This window comes from Eurytemora carolleeae, unplaced genomic scaffold (assembly GCF_000591075.1).
Source record: "Eurytemora carolleeae unplaced genomic scaffold, Eaff_2.0 scaffold139, whole genome shotgun sequence".
NCBI classification, from domain to species: Eukaryota; Metazoa; Arthropoda; class Copepoda; order Calanoida; family Temoridae; genus Eurytemora; species Eurytemora carolleeae.
The window spans coordinates 109409-123310 of record NW_019396175.1 but is presented as its reverse complement, the minus strand read 5'-3'; the positions used below and the strand labels follow the sequence as shown (position 1 = coordinate 123310).

General features: G+C 35.2%; 1 protein-coding gene across 1 annotated transcript in view; it reads right to left on the bottom strand.

Annotated features, from left to right (window-relative positions):
- Window positions 1-4280: 4280 nt before the first annotated feature.
- LOC111697211 (putative pre-mRNA-splicing factor ATP-dependent RNA helicase DHX16) overlaps window positions 4281-13902 on the bottom strand; it is a 10045-nt gene continuing 423 nt past the window's right edge. Inside the window, exons 2-18 of the mRNA XM_023467118.1 lie at window positions 13657-13836; window positions 13388-13517; window positions 12810-12979; window positions 12261-12393; window positions 11677-11847; window positions 11241-11366; window positions 10874-11045; window positions 10314-10456; window positions 9161-9604; window positions 8632-8772; window positions 7888-7946; window positions 7191-7381; window positions 6609-6833; window positions 6046-6241; window positions 5432-5480; window positions 4985-5170; window positions 4281-4561 (exon numbers count right to left, since the gene is read on the bottom strand). Of these exons, the coding sequence (XP_023322886.1) occupies window positions 4466-4561; window positions 4985-5170; window positions 5432-5480; window positions 6046-6241; window positions 6609-6833; window positions 7191-7381; window positions 7888-7946; window positions 8632-8772; window positions 9161-9604; window positions 10314-10456; window positions 10874-11045; window positions 11241-11366; window positions 11677-11847; window positions 12261-12393; window positions 12810-12979; window positions 13388-13517; window positions 13657-13836 (2812 nt within the window). The 3' untranslated portion in view covers window positions 4281-4465. The remainder of the gene's footprint in view (window positions 4562-4984; window positions 5171-5431; window positions 5481-6045; window positions 6242-6608; window positions 6834-7190; window positions 7382-7887; window positions 7947-8631; window positions 8773-9160; window positions 9605-10313; window positions 10457-10873; window positions 11046-11240; window positions 11367-11676; window positions 11848-12260; window positions 12394-12809; window positions 12980-13387; window positions 13518-13656; window positions 13837-13902) is intronic.

Here is a 13902-nt window from a genome sequence, read left to right as displayed (position 1 = left end):
ATGAAAGTTATGTACTTTATAAACACTGCCTACATGATTTACAAGATTTAATTATATTTTCATTTGGTAAACGAAATATTTAATTGGATAATCAAATCAAATCAAATCAAATCAAATCAAATCAAATCAAATCAAATCAAATCAAATCAAATCAAATCAAATCAAATCAAATCAAATCAAATTTCCCATTTGATTGATTATTTTCCTGTATGTTCCAATCATCATAAGTTGTTGAACATTGTGCACAATTTTCAGATTCTTCATGAGTTCATGTTCAATATCCCTAGAATTAAAACTATTATGTAGTTAATTTTATTCTGATAAATATGGGAAGCGTCCAAAACAAACCCAAGAAAAAAATTGTCGAATAACAGAAGTTTTAATTGAACTAGTCTAAATCTGAAAGTCACACTTAAAAATAATCAGTTTTCAGTTTTCATGTTTCCAAATCATGTTCCTTAAAGTTGGTTATCTATATATCTAGTTTACCTAAGCTGATTAGTGATTATCTCTAAGATTAGTTTATTTAAGAAGGTTATCTCTAAGATTATATCTAAAACTAGTTTACCTAAACTGATTATCTCTAAAATTATCTCTAAGACTAGTTAACCTCAGTAGGTTACCTCTAAGATTATTTTAGTTTACCTAAGCTGGTTATCTCTAAGATTATCTCTAAGACTAGTTAACCTAAGTTGGTTACCTCTAAGATCATCTCTATTTTAGTTTACCTAAGCTGATTATCTCTAAAATTATCGCTAAGATTAGTTTACCTAAACTGATTATCTCTAAGATTAGTTTCTAAAAGCTGGTTATCTCTAAGATTATCTCTATCTTAATTGCCTAAGCTAGTTATCTCAAAGATAATCTCTAAAACTAGTTTAACTAAGCTGATTATCTCTAAGATTAGTTTATTAAAGCTGGTTATCTCTAAGATTATCTCTATGACTATTCAGCCTAAGTAGGTTTTCCATAAAATTATCTCTAAAACTAGTTTACCTAAGCTGGTTATCTCTAAGATTATCTCTAGCCCCAGCAGTATAGAATATATCTTCTAGCATGAAGTTATGATGGTAACTATCCATAAACGGAAGCATATCCAGAGAAGTAGAACTCTTACCCTAGAAAACTTAGATAAGTGACAAAATATTAATAGTTAAGCTAAATTGCTAAATTATAATAAATAACTCAGGATTTGTTTGACCCTTTCGATGTTATGCCTAGTGAAGAACTAACTTCTCTAACCCTTTACCGAGTTAAACTATCAATACTATCCCCCCCCCCCACCCTGGTATAGAAAAATGCCTTAGAGTAAAGGTATAATAATTGACCGCTCACTTTAACAGTTTGGCTGCTGGGAAGGGTTGGAAAAATGTTTTTAAAAAATTAGTTTTGTAAAAATATTAGTAAGTGGCACATGTTTTTATGTCCAATTTTCAAGAACTTTACAAAACTGTAGTTTTTGGATTTGTAGCTTAAGTCACAAAAAAAGTACCGGGCTACTATAGATTTATTTTTAACTGATCAGACTTTTTACCGCCCTGTAGCATACTCTAAGCAATAAAAAAAATATTTAACAAAAAATCCTTTAAATTGATTTTCCTCTTTTAAAGTAAAAAATTTCAAGGTGATAGTGTCAAAATTGTGAGTGCTAGGGCAAAAAAACTAGGGTAGTTGAACCTGTAGAATTCTCCAGATGAGCGGGGTTTCCTGTCTAGGTATTAAGAAATCAGGACTATGGAATCCAGAACATTCCTAGGATACAGTTTATATAGTTCAGTCATAGTTAAGGATTAACTAATTCGTTTAAATCAAATCAGACTTGTTAGGGACGTACTGCACCCACAGTGAACATGGCAAATTTGAGATGAATAATTCGATTAAAAGAACTGAACGTGTAATTTGAAGGGAACCTCCAAGCAAAGATGCAGTTCCCGATTTACAACAGTACCATTGAAACCTCAATCTGATCAAGTGTGGAAGAAAATGTACTTTTTCCGACTCGGAAACGTGTTTAATTCTAATAATTTATCCATTGTTTCTTGTAACAAGAAATTCACAAGTCACTTATGCAGAGAAACCACTAAAATAAACCTAAAGATATTTAATTCACGCATGATCAGATAAAGATTTCAAGGTTACCGTTGTAAATCATTTACCATCACTAGGTTAGATTAACAGTGTCATTTTAGTTTATTCAATAGATTTATTTATTGCAATTATCTATGGGTCCCGAGAACTAGAAAAAGAAATAATTTGTAAATGCCAAAATTCTACCTCTGGGTATGTGCAACATATTGAGTTATCATACATCTCTCTGTCCAACTTTGTCCTGCAAATAGTTTTCCATTAATATGCATTTTTTATAGGGTGGGTCCATTCACCCCCCCCCCTAGATTTTTGGGTTTCCGTGTGAATAGAAAAGTCATTTATATAAATAGGATTTAGATATATATTCCTTTATACGATCTGCCTGTCATTGAGCTACCCACTGAAAACTAGTAGGTTTATTTGATGTACTGGCCAGATTTTGAGGCAGCTAGAGCAAGCTGTGTACGGTACACACTATACATTACAATACATGCAGCTTATTGACGGTAAAACGGGACAGTACATCATTTCAGGAGATTAATTATAACACATTTTGATCGTGATAAAACTACAACTAAATATTATATTAAAGTGTTATAATAGCCTAGAATAGTAGATGGTAATGTTCACCTGTGCGCCTGTCTGTAAGTTGACCAGCGTCCTCCGAAGAGAAATCTCAATAGCTCCTGTTTCAAATGGTCCGGTAGGATGGAGAAATATCTGTACATTATAACAATTAGTTAAAGAGACAATAATAATAATTAAAAACAAATGTGAGATTTTTTTTTTCATTGATTAACTTTTAAAGATAACATTTTTGCATGTGATTTAAAGAGAGGGGATAGGTGGCAGTAAAGTTATTTGCAAAAAATCGTATAAAAAATACGTTCAGAGGCGTTTAAATGGGGGAGGGGCTGTATGAAGTCACCCCCCCCCCCTCTGGATCAGTGAAATTTAAGATTTCCAGAGGGCTTTTAAGTCCCCAACGGGTACTGCAACTCAACCCACCCCTAGAAAGAAAAACTAAAGCCCCCTCCCCCCGAACAAATTCCTTTATACGACCCCTGAATACGTTCACTGTATTTAAGGTTGAAAAATCAAGCCTCCCTCCCCTTTCAATGACAACCCTGATCACAATCACAATCATAAGATATCAACTCACTGTTCAGAAAACTATGGTTGGATAGTAAATAAGCATATATACAAGAATATAGATCGCTAATGCAGACTGTAAAGCTGAAAATTGTACAACCCCTTGTAAACCATGAACTCGTCATTTAAAAAGGTCATTGAATACTTTTTAATTCTTGGGGTAAATCTATAGAGTATTTTTTCTTTTTTATTTTGCTCTAATCCTTCAACTTTCAACTAGTCTGTCTGCAATATTTGTACCGCAACTCTTTAAATCCAATGTACTGTATGTCAATAGCTAATACCAACGCTAAATTGTCATTTTCAAATAAAGCTGAAACCCTTCGGAATGGTAAGACGACATGAGCTTGCTATGTTAAGTGACTGTCTACGGAATTTTAAGTTGCCTTTCATTTTAAATTTACATGTACAATTCACCTTGAAATCTTAGTTGCAATAACAATGAAGAACAATTCTCTAACAGAATTCTACTCTTTTTAAGAAAGAAAACGAGACATCTGCCTAATTTCGCAGATATAAGTTTGAAGGGTACAGCCGTGAATTCAAGAATTAAGCATGAAACTCTGTAATCAAATAGTTTACCTTTCAAGCTGTCTTCTAGTCCGTTCTTCACCTTTATCTTTGATACTCTTGAAACTTAAATTCCTCCGGTTCTTCTGAACAGATATCATTGAAAATACAAGAAACTTCAGGGAATTTTCATAAGATGTTTTTAAAAGAGAATTCAGGGACGAACCCTGTTTACATGAGGCATGAGGACGGAAAAAATAATTAAATGGTTTTTTACATGGTCGTTTATAATTTGCCCTGTGTTGTCGGAAACACTGTAGAATGTAAATAGATAAAAAGATAGATAGTATTTACCCCTTGAGCAGGAATATATCTGGACAACACAGCCTTCTTAGATTGCTCAAACAGGGAGACCGGTGAAGCAAGGATTTTTCGGAAACAGTATGGGCGGGCCCAGTTAGAATCTGCTCCGCCCACTGCCCCTTGGGCAGCAGGGTCCTCTACCCCGCCCTCATCTTCCTCATTTTCCATCTGAAAACAAAATATTCGCGTTTTTATCACATTTCTTTTGACCTCGTGTGACGACCATCTTTTTAAAAATATCTAAAATATACTTATTTCTGATTTTTTGTGTTTGTACATCATAACCTCTCAACGATTAAATTGAAAATATTAGCTTTGACCAAAGTATGGCTGGGGATTCTTTTTTTATTTTTCAAATCCCTGCCGCGGCATCTCCACCAAGCTCCTCCTTAGCCTTCCCTCGACCCTTCGGCATCTTCTTCATCGTGGAGTCCTCCAGCTCACGAGCCTATAACATCCCATTTTAAGATCTGCATCATCATAGTAAAGGGAGTGTTCACGAGTATATCAAATCAGATATGTGGTGAACCTAGTTTTTAATAGACGAAACCAACTGGACAGCTATCGTCCTAAATGTGTTTTTGAAACTTGTCGAAAAATGAAAACCTTTTCAGAAATACAAGTACTTTCCTTTTAAGAAATGACACATTCTCATGAAACAGAAAAGCCGAGTAGAAAAAAATTATTCTTCTAAACATTTTTCTAAAAATCTTGTTATAACAAACTAGCTCAAGATTTATTATTTTCATCCCTAAATTTGTCGATTTGACAGGGTTTACCCATCAAATTGGTAGATTTTCTCGTATTTCGCATAGGCCGGTCATGTTTCCTGATCCAAACTAGTTCTGAGAGAAACTCTGACCCAGCTTACCTTGTAATAATGCGGAGCAACTTCAAGCAGCCACTTGTTCTCTATCTCAATAGTGTTCCTCATGTACTCCTTGGTGGTAAAGACGAGCTCATGGTAGATCACCCACCTGGGCAGATCCTCAAACAAAGACGAGTTGGGGTGTATCATCACTTGTTGGTTATGTTTTACTGTCTTATAGTTTCCTCCCTAATATTCAAGGCTATAAAAGAAATTATTTTTAGGAAGAATGTTTTCTCAAAATAAGAATATGTATTTTGGAAAAATAAGATACATTTGAAGAAATATAAAAATTTCTTTACTTTCATCAAAGCGCAGCGAGGGGGGGAATAAAGTGAATTAAAACTTTATTCTACTCTTTTGTTAAAATAAGCGGTAGAAAAACTAAATACAAAAAGGCTTCAAGAAAAAGATAAAAGTATAACTTTTCAAGTTTAATTATGCCAATTCCTTGCTCATTCTCGCCGTATGGTAGAAATATCCAGCTGTTATACTTTTTCTAAAAATTAACATTACATTAAAATATTTTTTTACTAATTAGCTTTGGTATCACTATCACATCATACAGACTCTACTAAAACTGTCAGACCTATCATTTATAAGACGACAGTTCCTCTCTTTATGAAACATATGTGCTATGCAGCTTACTCTACTGTCATTTGCAGTGCACTACTAAACTTTTGAAAACTTGACCTACGTATGTGTTTTCAAGTCTTGAAGTCTTTCATTCAGGGAACATTAAACGAATTTATAGCCCACAGTGTTAGAAATAGGCACGAAAGATTGGGTTTTTAGGATCGCGATATCGAGAATAAAAGCAGATAATAAATAAAAACTACAACCAACACTTTATTAAACATGACGAGGACAACATTTCCCATTTTCTTAAAACAAAATTAAAATAGGAGATCCTTTTTTAATATTTTATTCCTTAAGAGTTTTCATGATAATACCAATGATGACTATCGTTTCTAAGAAACTAACCAAATAGCTGTTTTAACTAACCAACTAACTTGATAGCTTGATAGCTATATATGCTGTAGTATAGTATCTAACCATCTAACCTGATAGCTATAGTATCTAGTGGATTGGATGCAATCTCTATCTCTACTCTATCCAGTAAAGCTTCTAATTGATCCCTGATATCTCTGGCTCGTTTCATGCTCCTGTGCTGTATATAATTTTCATAACACCATTGACTACTAAAATCGGTCTCAGCCCACTGATTGTAAACATTTAACAGGGTTAAATGGTCTCCACCTTAAAAAAAAAATATTAGAAATAAAATCTTGATTTCTTTTTACAACATTTGATAATATTCGGCTTATATTTTTCATAGTAACTTTTACTTAAGCAAGGTGTTATTTCAAATCAAAATATATTTTACAGGGATTGCTTAAGGCTTCTTTCCTTTGGGTCAGAGTTCCAATCCCTTCCCGCAATCCGGATTTTCGGCGCGATTTTCATTTCATACTTGTTTTTGCATTTACTTTTTCGCATTAAGACATATTACTTTGGGTTAGTTCTAGAAACTCTAGTTATAAAGATGTATCACTTCAAGAAAAAAATACCTCTACACAACCCCCCCCCCCCCCTCCCCTCCCTGTTCCCCCAAATTAGTTTTTACCTGGGACAAAGAAATTCTTTCTGGCTGTATCTGCATGTATTATTTTATCCTTAGGTCGGTAGAAGATAGAAGCATTGTTGCTCAGCATACAGGAAATAGTTAAACACTCTGCAGCACACTTGTACTTCTCACTTGCCAACAGCATCTTGGACATCATAGGGTCACAGGGGAACTCAGCCATACGCCTACCCAACTTGGTCAGCTCACCCATATGATTCAAAGCACCTGGATGATGGGGTTCCATTCATATTTTAAGATAAGACAAACGACATCATCGAATATCTTAAAAGCTTAGTCTCTTCTAGATTGAATTAGATATCAAAGTTTAAGTTTCTTTTACATATTTATTTTCATTTCCGGTTTCTGTGCGAAAATGACTTGCGCATTTATTGCTTATAAGAAGCAATGGAAAAATGATCAAAAATAAACACTGTTCGGGTCAGGAAAACGACAGCTTTGTTCAGATAAAGGTTTAAGGGTACCGTTGTGAATCGGGCATTGTCATCTTTGCATAAAGGGTCACTTCAAATACGCTTACAGTCCCATTAAAGAAATCCTCAAAAAGTTTAAAAGGGAACCTTCCTAGAGCATAGAGTTGTTCTAGAGCAAGCACGAGTGTCTCATGTGGGGGAGGATCCAGGAAATCGAAGTGTATAAGGTCGTTTATCCCAAGGGATTTGAGGAGAAGGACAACGTTCCCTAAATTAACTCTCTGGATCTCTGGAACTGGATTCTCCTCTAGTTCGTGTTGGTAAGCCCAGGCGGTGTACAGTCTTAACATTCCCGCATTTAGGTTGGTCAATCATTAAAGGACCCCCACCCCACACCACCCTTTTTTTAAATAACTATTTTCCCCTTTACGTTAAAATAGGTTTTAATCTCTTAAATTGGGTATCAAATAAAGGTTAATATTTCAGCAAGTTAACAACCTATTTTTCTCCAAAGCATGTCAGTCATGAGGTAAAATCTAAAAACTTGTATCCCGGATTAATCAAACATTTTGTTCGTCATTCAAGAAGTATAAGCGATGAAGGAATGTGTATAAATTCTAGTCCATATCAAAACTATATACGGTAAAGAAATAACTAACATTTTTATACGTGAACTAGAGATAAATCCAGCCTTTAAGTTCTTTATTCTTTACAAAGCAAATATCTTTCCCCTTTTTACATAAAAATATTTCAATTGTTACATTTCAAAGTTGATTGTTAGAGCTAAATATCAATCTATTTTTCAAGTATAAACTTATCAATTGTGACTCATAAAGATTTTTTTTCACCTGAAACATTTTCCTGCTGCCACTCTTCCGGCCCTTCCAGCTCGCTGATTCGCGCTCGCCTACTCAAACCAACAAATCAAAATTTAACATCTGGTGAGAAAGAATTGTATCGTAATTTCAAGTCATCCTCCTGACAAAGATGTCAAATGTCAATGCCCGATTTAAAACGTTGCCATTGCAAGCTTTGTTTGATCAAGCATTAACTAAATCCATTTTTTTATTTGATTTAATTGTTTATTTTCATTTCTGGGTTCTCTGAAAAACTATCAGAATTTAACACTTGACGAGTATATAAAATGATTTTATTATCTATTTTTTTTATCAGATTAAGGTTTCCAGGGTACCGTTGTAAATCGGACATTGCTTTCTTTACATGCAGGGTCACTTGGAATTACGCTTTTAGTTTTTTTAAAACCACACAATTGTTACAGAAGACAACCAATAATTATTAGATTCAGATCCTACTCAGCTGAAGATAAAAGAAGATTTCTGGGTATTTATTTCAAATAATGAATGGCGGAAATGATTTTCAAAACTTTGGTGAAAAACTTTAAAAATTTTAAACTTTAAAAATCAAATGCCGAGATTTTCCTAACTAATTGTTACTTTTTACCCAAGAATTCATGCATTTGTTTCCTAAAAATCATTCGTTTTCCCATAATTCAGAGAATAAACCAAGAAAAACCCCTAGCATCTGGTTTTAAGGCAAAAACAAATTAAGATCTGATTGTTGGTTTTGTTTTCCTTAGACACTGGAGTAATGATCAAACTCTCCATCCCTGTCCTAGCATTGTAGGAGTTCTGTTTATTGAACCCTGGATCTATCACGTAGATAATATTATCTATCGTTAAACTTGTCTCAGCTATATTCGTCGCCAACACAACCTTCCTGTTACAGCATTTACTTGTTAATATTTGTGAGATAATGGTTCAGGGTAACCCACAAAGAAGGAGAATTTAATGACGACATGAAATCTTAAATGGTTTAATTTAGTCTTTGCCTTTAATTAAGTCTTATAATGGTAAACCTGATAGTTTGACAAAGAAAGGGCCAAGTCAAACTTGTAAGAAATCGCGAATGTAAGAAAAAGGAATAAATTTCTTTGAATTAATTAGTTAAGATTAGAAACTGAAATTATAGATATTAAATTAAATTTCTCTGGTTCATGTATTTTTGCTGATTAAATTATTTGATGTAGGGGGAGGGGAGGGGCTATGGGGGAAGCATTTTCAAATCTATTCTTTTGTTATTTATTCTATTATGAAGCAAAACTTTCCTAGCTCCATACGGAGTAGGTTCAAACACTTTAGCCTGCATCTCACTGGGTAGGTTGGCATATATAGGAACAACAATCAATTCTTTGATCTTAGATCCAAACTTTCTAGTCCGTTCTACCAGCAGCTCCTGGCAGGTTTCAATCTCCTCCTGTCCCGTGAGAAAAACTAATACATCACCAAGAGGTTGCGTCACGTGAATCTGAAGAACTGTCACTACGCATGCGTCAATATAATCCGCTTCCGGGGCTTTGGTGTAGTAAAGATGGACGGGAAATCTTCGGCCTGGAATTCGGAAAATTGGAGCATTGTCAAAAAATTCAGAAAATTTCTCCGCGTCCAGGGTTGCACTAGAGATGAGAAGTTTTAGATCCGGTCTAAACCTGGCAATATCCTTGATCAGACCAAACAATATATCAGTATGCAGTGTTCTCTCGTGAGCCTGAAAACAAAAATATCAAATTAATACAAAGAGATCTTCCCTTTTCTTGTAAAATAATATCATCCTCCTGTGATTTTACTATTCCAGGGACCGAATTTAATGAATCTGAGCCTGGTCGCTGAGCTACCAACCGTTGATTTAACTAATTATCTGTGGTTTTGAGCCGAATTTGATGAATTTGTGCCAGATATGGAGGCGGTTCAATTTCATATCTTCAATCAGTGATTCAGGATTTTTCCATGTCCTATAGACGATAACAACGCAATAGGGGCCTAATTTAATGATTGGGAGAGGTCGCTGAACTACCTCCGCCGGTTCAAACCATGAATCACCAATTTGGCCCGGTATGTATTTCAGCGACTTCACAAATCATTAAATTAGGTTCCTAGTGTGTAGTTATCATCTTTAGGACATGGATCCTCTCTCAGCTAAGCTTTCGTTGCAATCTGCAGTAATTTGCAGTACAGAGACCAAAGATAAAGTACACATTTAGTGGACAGTGGACTAATCCTGAATCATAGATTCAAGATTCGGGGTTGAACCGTCTCTAAACCTGGCTCAAATTCACTAGACCGGTCCCTGATTAAGATAGATATTAAGTGAATTGATAATCACGAGAGGTTGCTCTTTTTAAGGAAAGGGGGTGGGTCCACGGAACATTTCATTAGAAAACACCAAATAAAACTTTAATTGCAACAAAAAAATCTACCTCGTCAATAATCATAACGTTGTAAGACTTGAGATCAGGTTCAGAGAGAAACTCTCTGAGCAACATTCCGTCCGTCATATATTTAATCACAGTTCTTTCACTTGTACAATCCTCAAACCTGATACTGTATCCAACCTGGTTTCCTGAAAAAATATCTAATAAACAACCCAGTTTTGGATCACGAAAAAAAACTTAATCTGAATTTTTGGCCACGTCTTTATGAGATTTAAAAAAAAAAAGTTTAGAGCACGGATCTGGATCAGAAAACTTGGAACTGTAACATCTAAGGAAACGGACTCAAGAGTCCAGGAGGCCCTTATAAAAGCAGGCAACATTTATTAACTTAAACTGCTGAAAGACCAGACCAGACCTGACCCGACCAGATTTTATGACGTCTTGTTCAAAGCCATCTTGAGTCAACTACTAAATTCTATTTAAATTTGTTTCAGTATACAGTCACGATGAAGATTGAAGAACATAAAACGAGGAAACTTTTTGAGAGACAATTAAACGTATTAAATCCATAAGTATTATTTAAATATAAAATGATAAACTAATACCTAGTTTACACCCCATCTCCTCTGCTACTCTTGCAGCTACAGACATAGCAGCAACTCTTCTAGGTTGAGTACATCCAACCTTTATCCCACCTTCTGTAAACCCTGCCTCGTGAAGATACTGAGGAATCTGGGTTGTTTTACCACTTCCTGTCTCGCCCTCTATTATCAAAACCTTAAACGAAAATCAATCAATCAATCAATCAACCAATCAATCAATCATCCAATCAATCATCCAATCAATCATCCAACCAACCAACCAACCTATTTTTACGGTTTAAACCACTGTGGGGCCCGGGTTATGGGTCCTAGCCTCCCTCCTTTCTAAAAAATATCCTGTATACGCCCTTGAAGAATAGTATTTACTGACCTGATGTGCTCGAACTGCCTCTATTAGATCTTGCTTGAAGGGATAGACGGGTAAACTCTTCTTAGTTTCCTCAATACTCATTTTCTTCTTCTCATGTTCAGATAATTCCTTTGCCTCACTCTCATCCTATAGTTAAGGTTGGATTTTAATCAAGGAGGGGGCGTTGGGCGTTATTTCCGAACATTTGTGAAATCCTTGTACATTGGACTCAAAAAATCTAAAATCTCAATTTACTTTAAAATTAACTAATGAAAAGAAAACTACTTTTGATGGGTTGTATATGAAGGAGAAAAAAATCGGATAATTTAAATATTTTTTTTTGTGAACATCAAATTGTTAACAAATACATATTTATTAATTAATTAAAAAATATTTGCAATTCGATAATACAAAATAGATGGTTACATATTTATCAAAAAGATTTCTATTGACTAACCTTAGTTCCAGGCATCTTAAGAGCCTGGACAAACTCTATTTCATCGTCAAGGATATATTCGTAATCCTTCTCCTTCTCCTTGTGTCGAGCCTTGGCGTCCTTAGCTCCAAACTTCAAGGTTGCCTGCTGGAGGTGTTCCTCTTCCCATTTCCTCTGCTCATACCCAGCAGTCTAGATAAAAACATGGAATAAAATCATGGAAGATTTGCGCACTTTTTTCTTCTAAAATTGGTCAAATTTTCAATAATTAAAAGTATAGTTCCGGATATAATATTTCGAAAAATTGGTATCCTTATACCTTCTCCTTGGTATCCTCATACCTTCTCCTTGGTATCCTCATACCTTCTCCTTAGTATCCTCATACCTTCTCTTTTGTATCCTCATACCTTCTCTTTTGTATCCTCATACCTTCCCCTTGGTATCCTTATACCTTCTCCTTGGTATCCTCATACCTTCTCCTTGGTATCCTCTTACCTTCTCCTTGGCATCCTCTTACCTTCTCCTTGGCATCCTCTTACCTTCTCCTTGGTATCCTTAAACCTTCTCCTTGGCATCCTCTTACCTTCTTCTTGGTATCATCTTACCTTCTCCTTGGTATCCTCTTCTAGATAAGAGTTCAACTCTCCCTTCTCGCTGGGCATCTGATAGCGCTGGACCTTCTCCACCTCGCTAGCCTTGTCGTGCTGCTTGGCCAACTCCAAGATCTTCTTCTTGTATCTAAACAAGATTCTGTAGAGGGACTGCAGACGTAATTTCAAGTGGCTATCGCTATAAAGATCCGCCTGATAGATTCATTAAGGTAGCATTTAAACTTTTCACTGATCATGGAAAAATAAGATCCTGGATGTCAAAAATTATCTATCTAAAATTGTGGGTTCTCTTTAAAAGTGTCATCCGGATGTATGCATACAAAGATGAAAATTGTCAATTTACAGATGGAAAAACGACGATATCTTCCTGTCTGTTAATCAATTAAGGTTTAAAGGTTAAATCGTGAATCGACAACAATAAATAGAGGGTCACGTCTTCAGTACCTTAAAGGAATCATAAGTTGGAAACGAGAAAATACGAGTTTTTAAAGGTTCTAAATAATGAAATATGCTTCAGATATTGACTGTCTTCTGATCCCCTACCTCCTCTCAACCTTCTCTCGTTCTGTTAAAGATGTTTCGTCGAACAGGAACTCATCATCCATCACATCCAACTCCAGCTCCTGCAGCTTGTCAACCTTTCGCTTCGCGAGGTAGTTCCGTCGGGATTCTTTTCTTAAATCTGGAAGCATTTTCTCACGGTCCTCAGCTTCCTGAATACCAAATCAACTTAAAACCATGTCTCAAATGTCATTTTTTCCACACCCTCTATTAAATGTAAATTTTCCCACCAGGAATTATGTTTGTTTTATGCACTATTTCCCCCACCATCTATTAATAAGCATTCTTCCCCTAGGTTTTCGGTATGATTTATGTGATATATTATGAAAAAGGTAAATTTTCGGATCAAAAGTAATAAAAAAATCATTAGAAAAATGTATCAAAGTCATTATTTTCCCCCAACCCTACCCCCTATTGAAAATCGTTTTCCCCCTTATGTTTGTCATAATTCATGTTCAGTATCCAGCGATTAAAATTTCCCAGCATATTGGAGAGAACCAAATCGGGGGAGGGAAGGGGGGTTATTCATCAAGAATTTAAAGTTACCCTTGATTATCTACCTGAGCTAGGCGTTTAGCTGCCTCCTCATATGCTCTCTTGTCCGACTTAGTGACAATATTTCTCTGTTTCTCTTTATCCTTGGCAATCATTCTTTGATGGAACTCATCTCTCGCCTTCAAATCTTCCAATCTAAACCAAAACAAAATAAATTTGATACATCAAAAATAGATATGCTGATTTCTGAAACAAAACTAGTCACATTTAATGTTTTATCAATTATAAATGATAGTTTTTGCTGAAATATAATGTAATATAATGTAAATTTCACCTTTCATTCTCCATCCTATCAAACTCATCCTCACTCTCACTCTTATCCTTATCCTTCTCTTTTTTCTTCTTTTTCTTTTTCTTTTTTGGTTTGATGTTAAGATCATCCTCTGGATCTGATTCAACCAGGGCAAATCGTTTATTCTTCTGTGCCATATCTCTCGCCTCCTCTTCTTTACGTCTACAATAAAATTATAATACTAGTAATAATTATACATTCAACTGGGGAATCTTGAAAGTGGGGGGG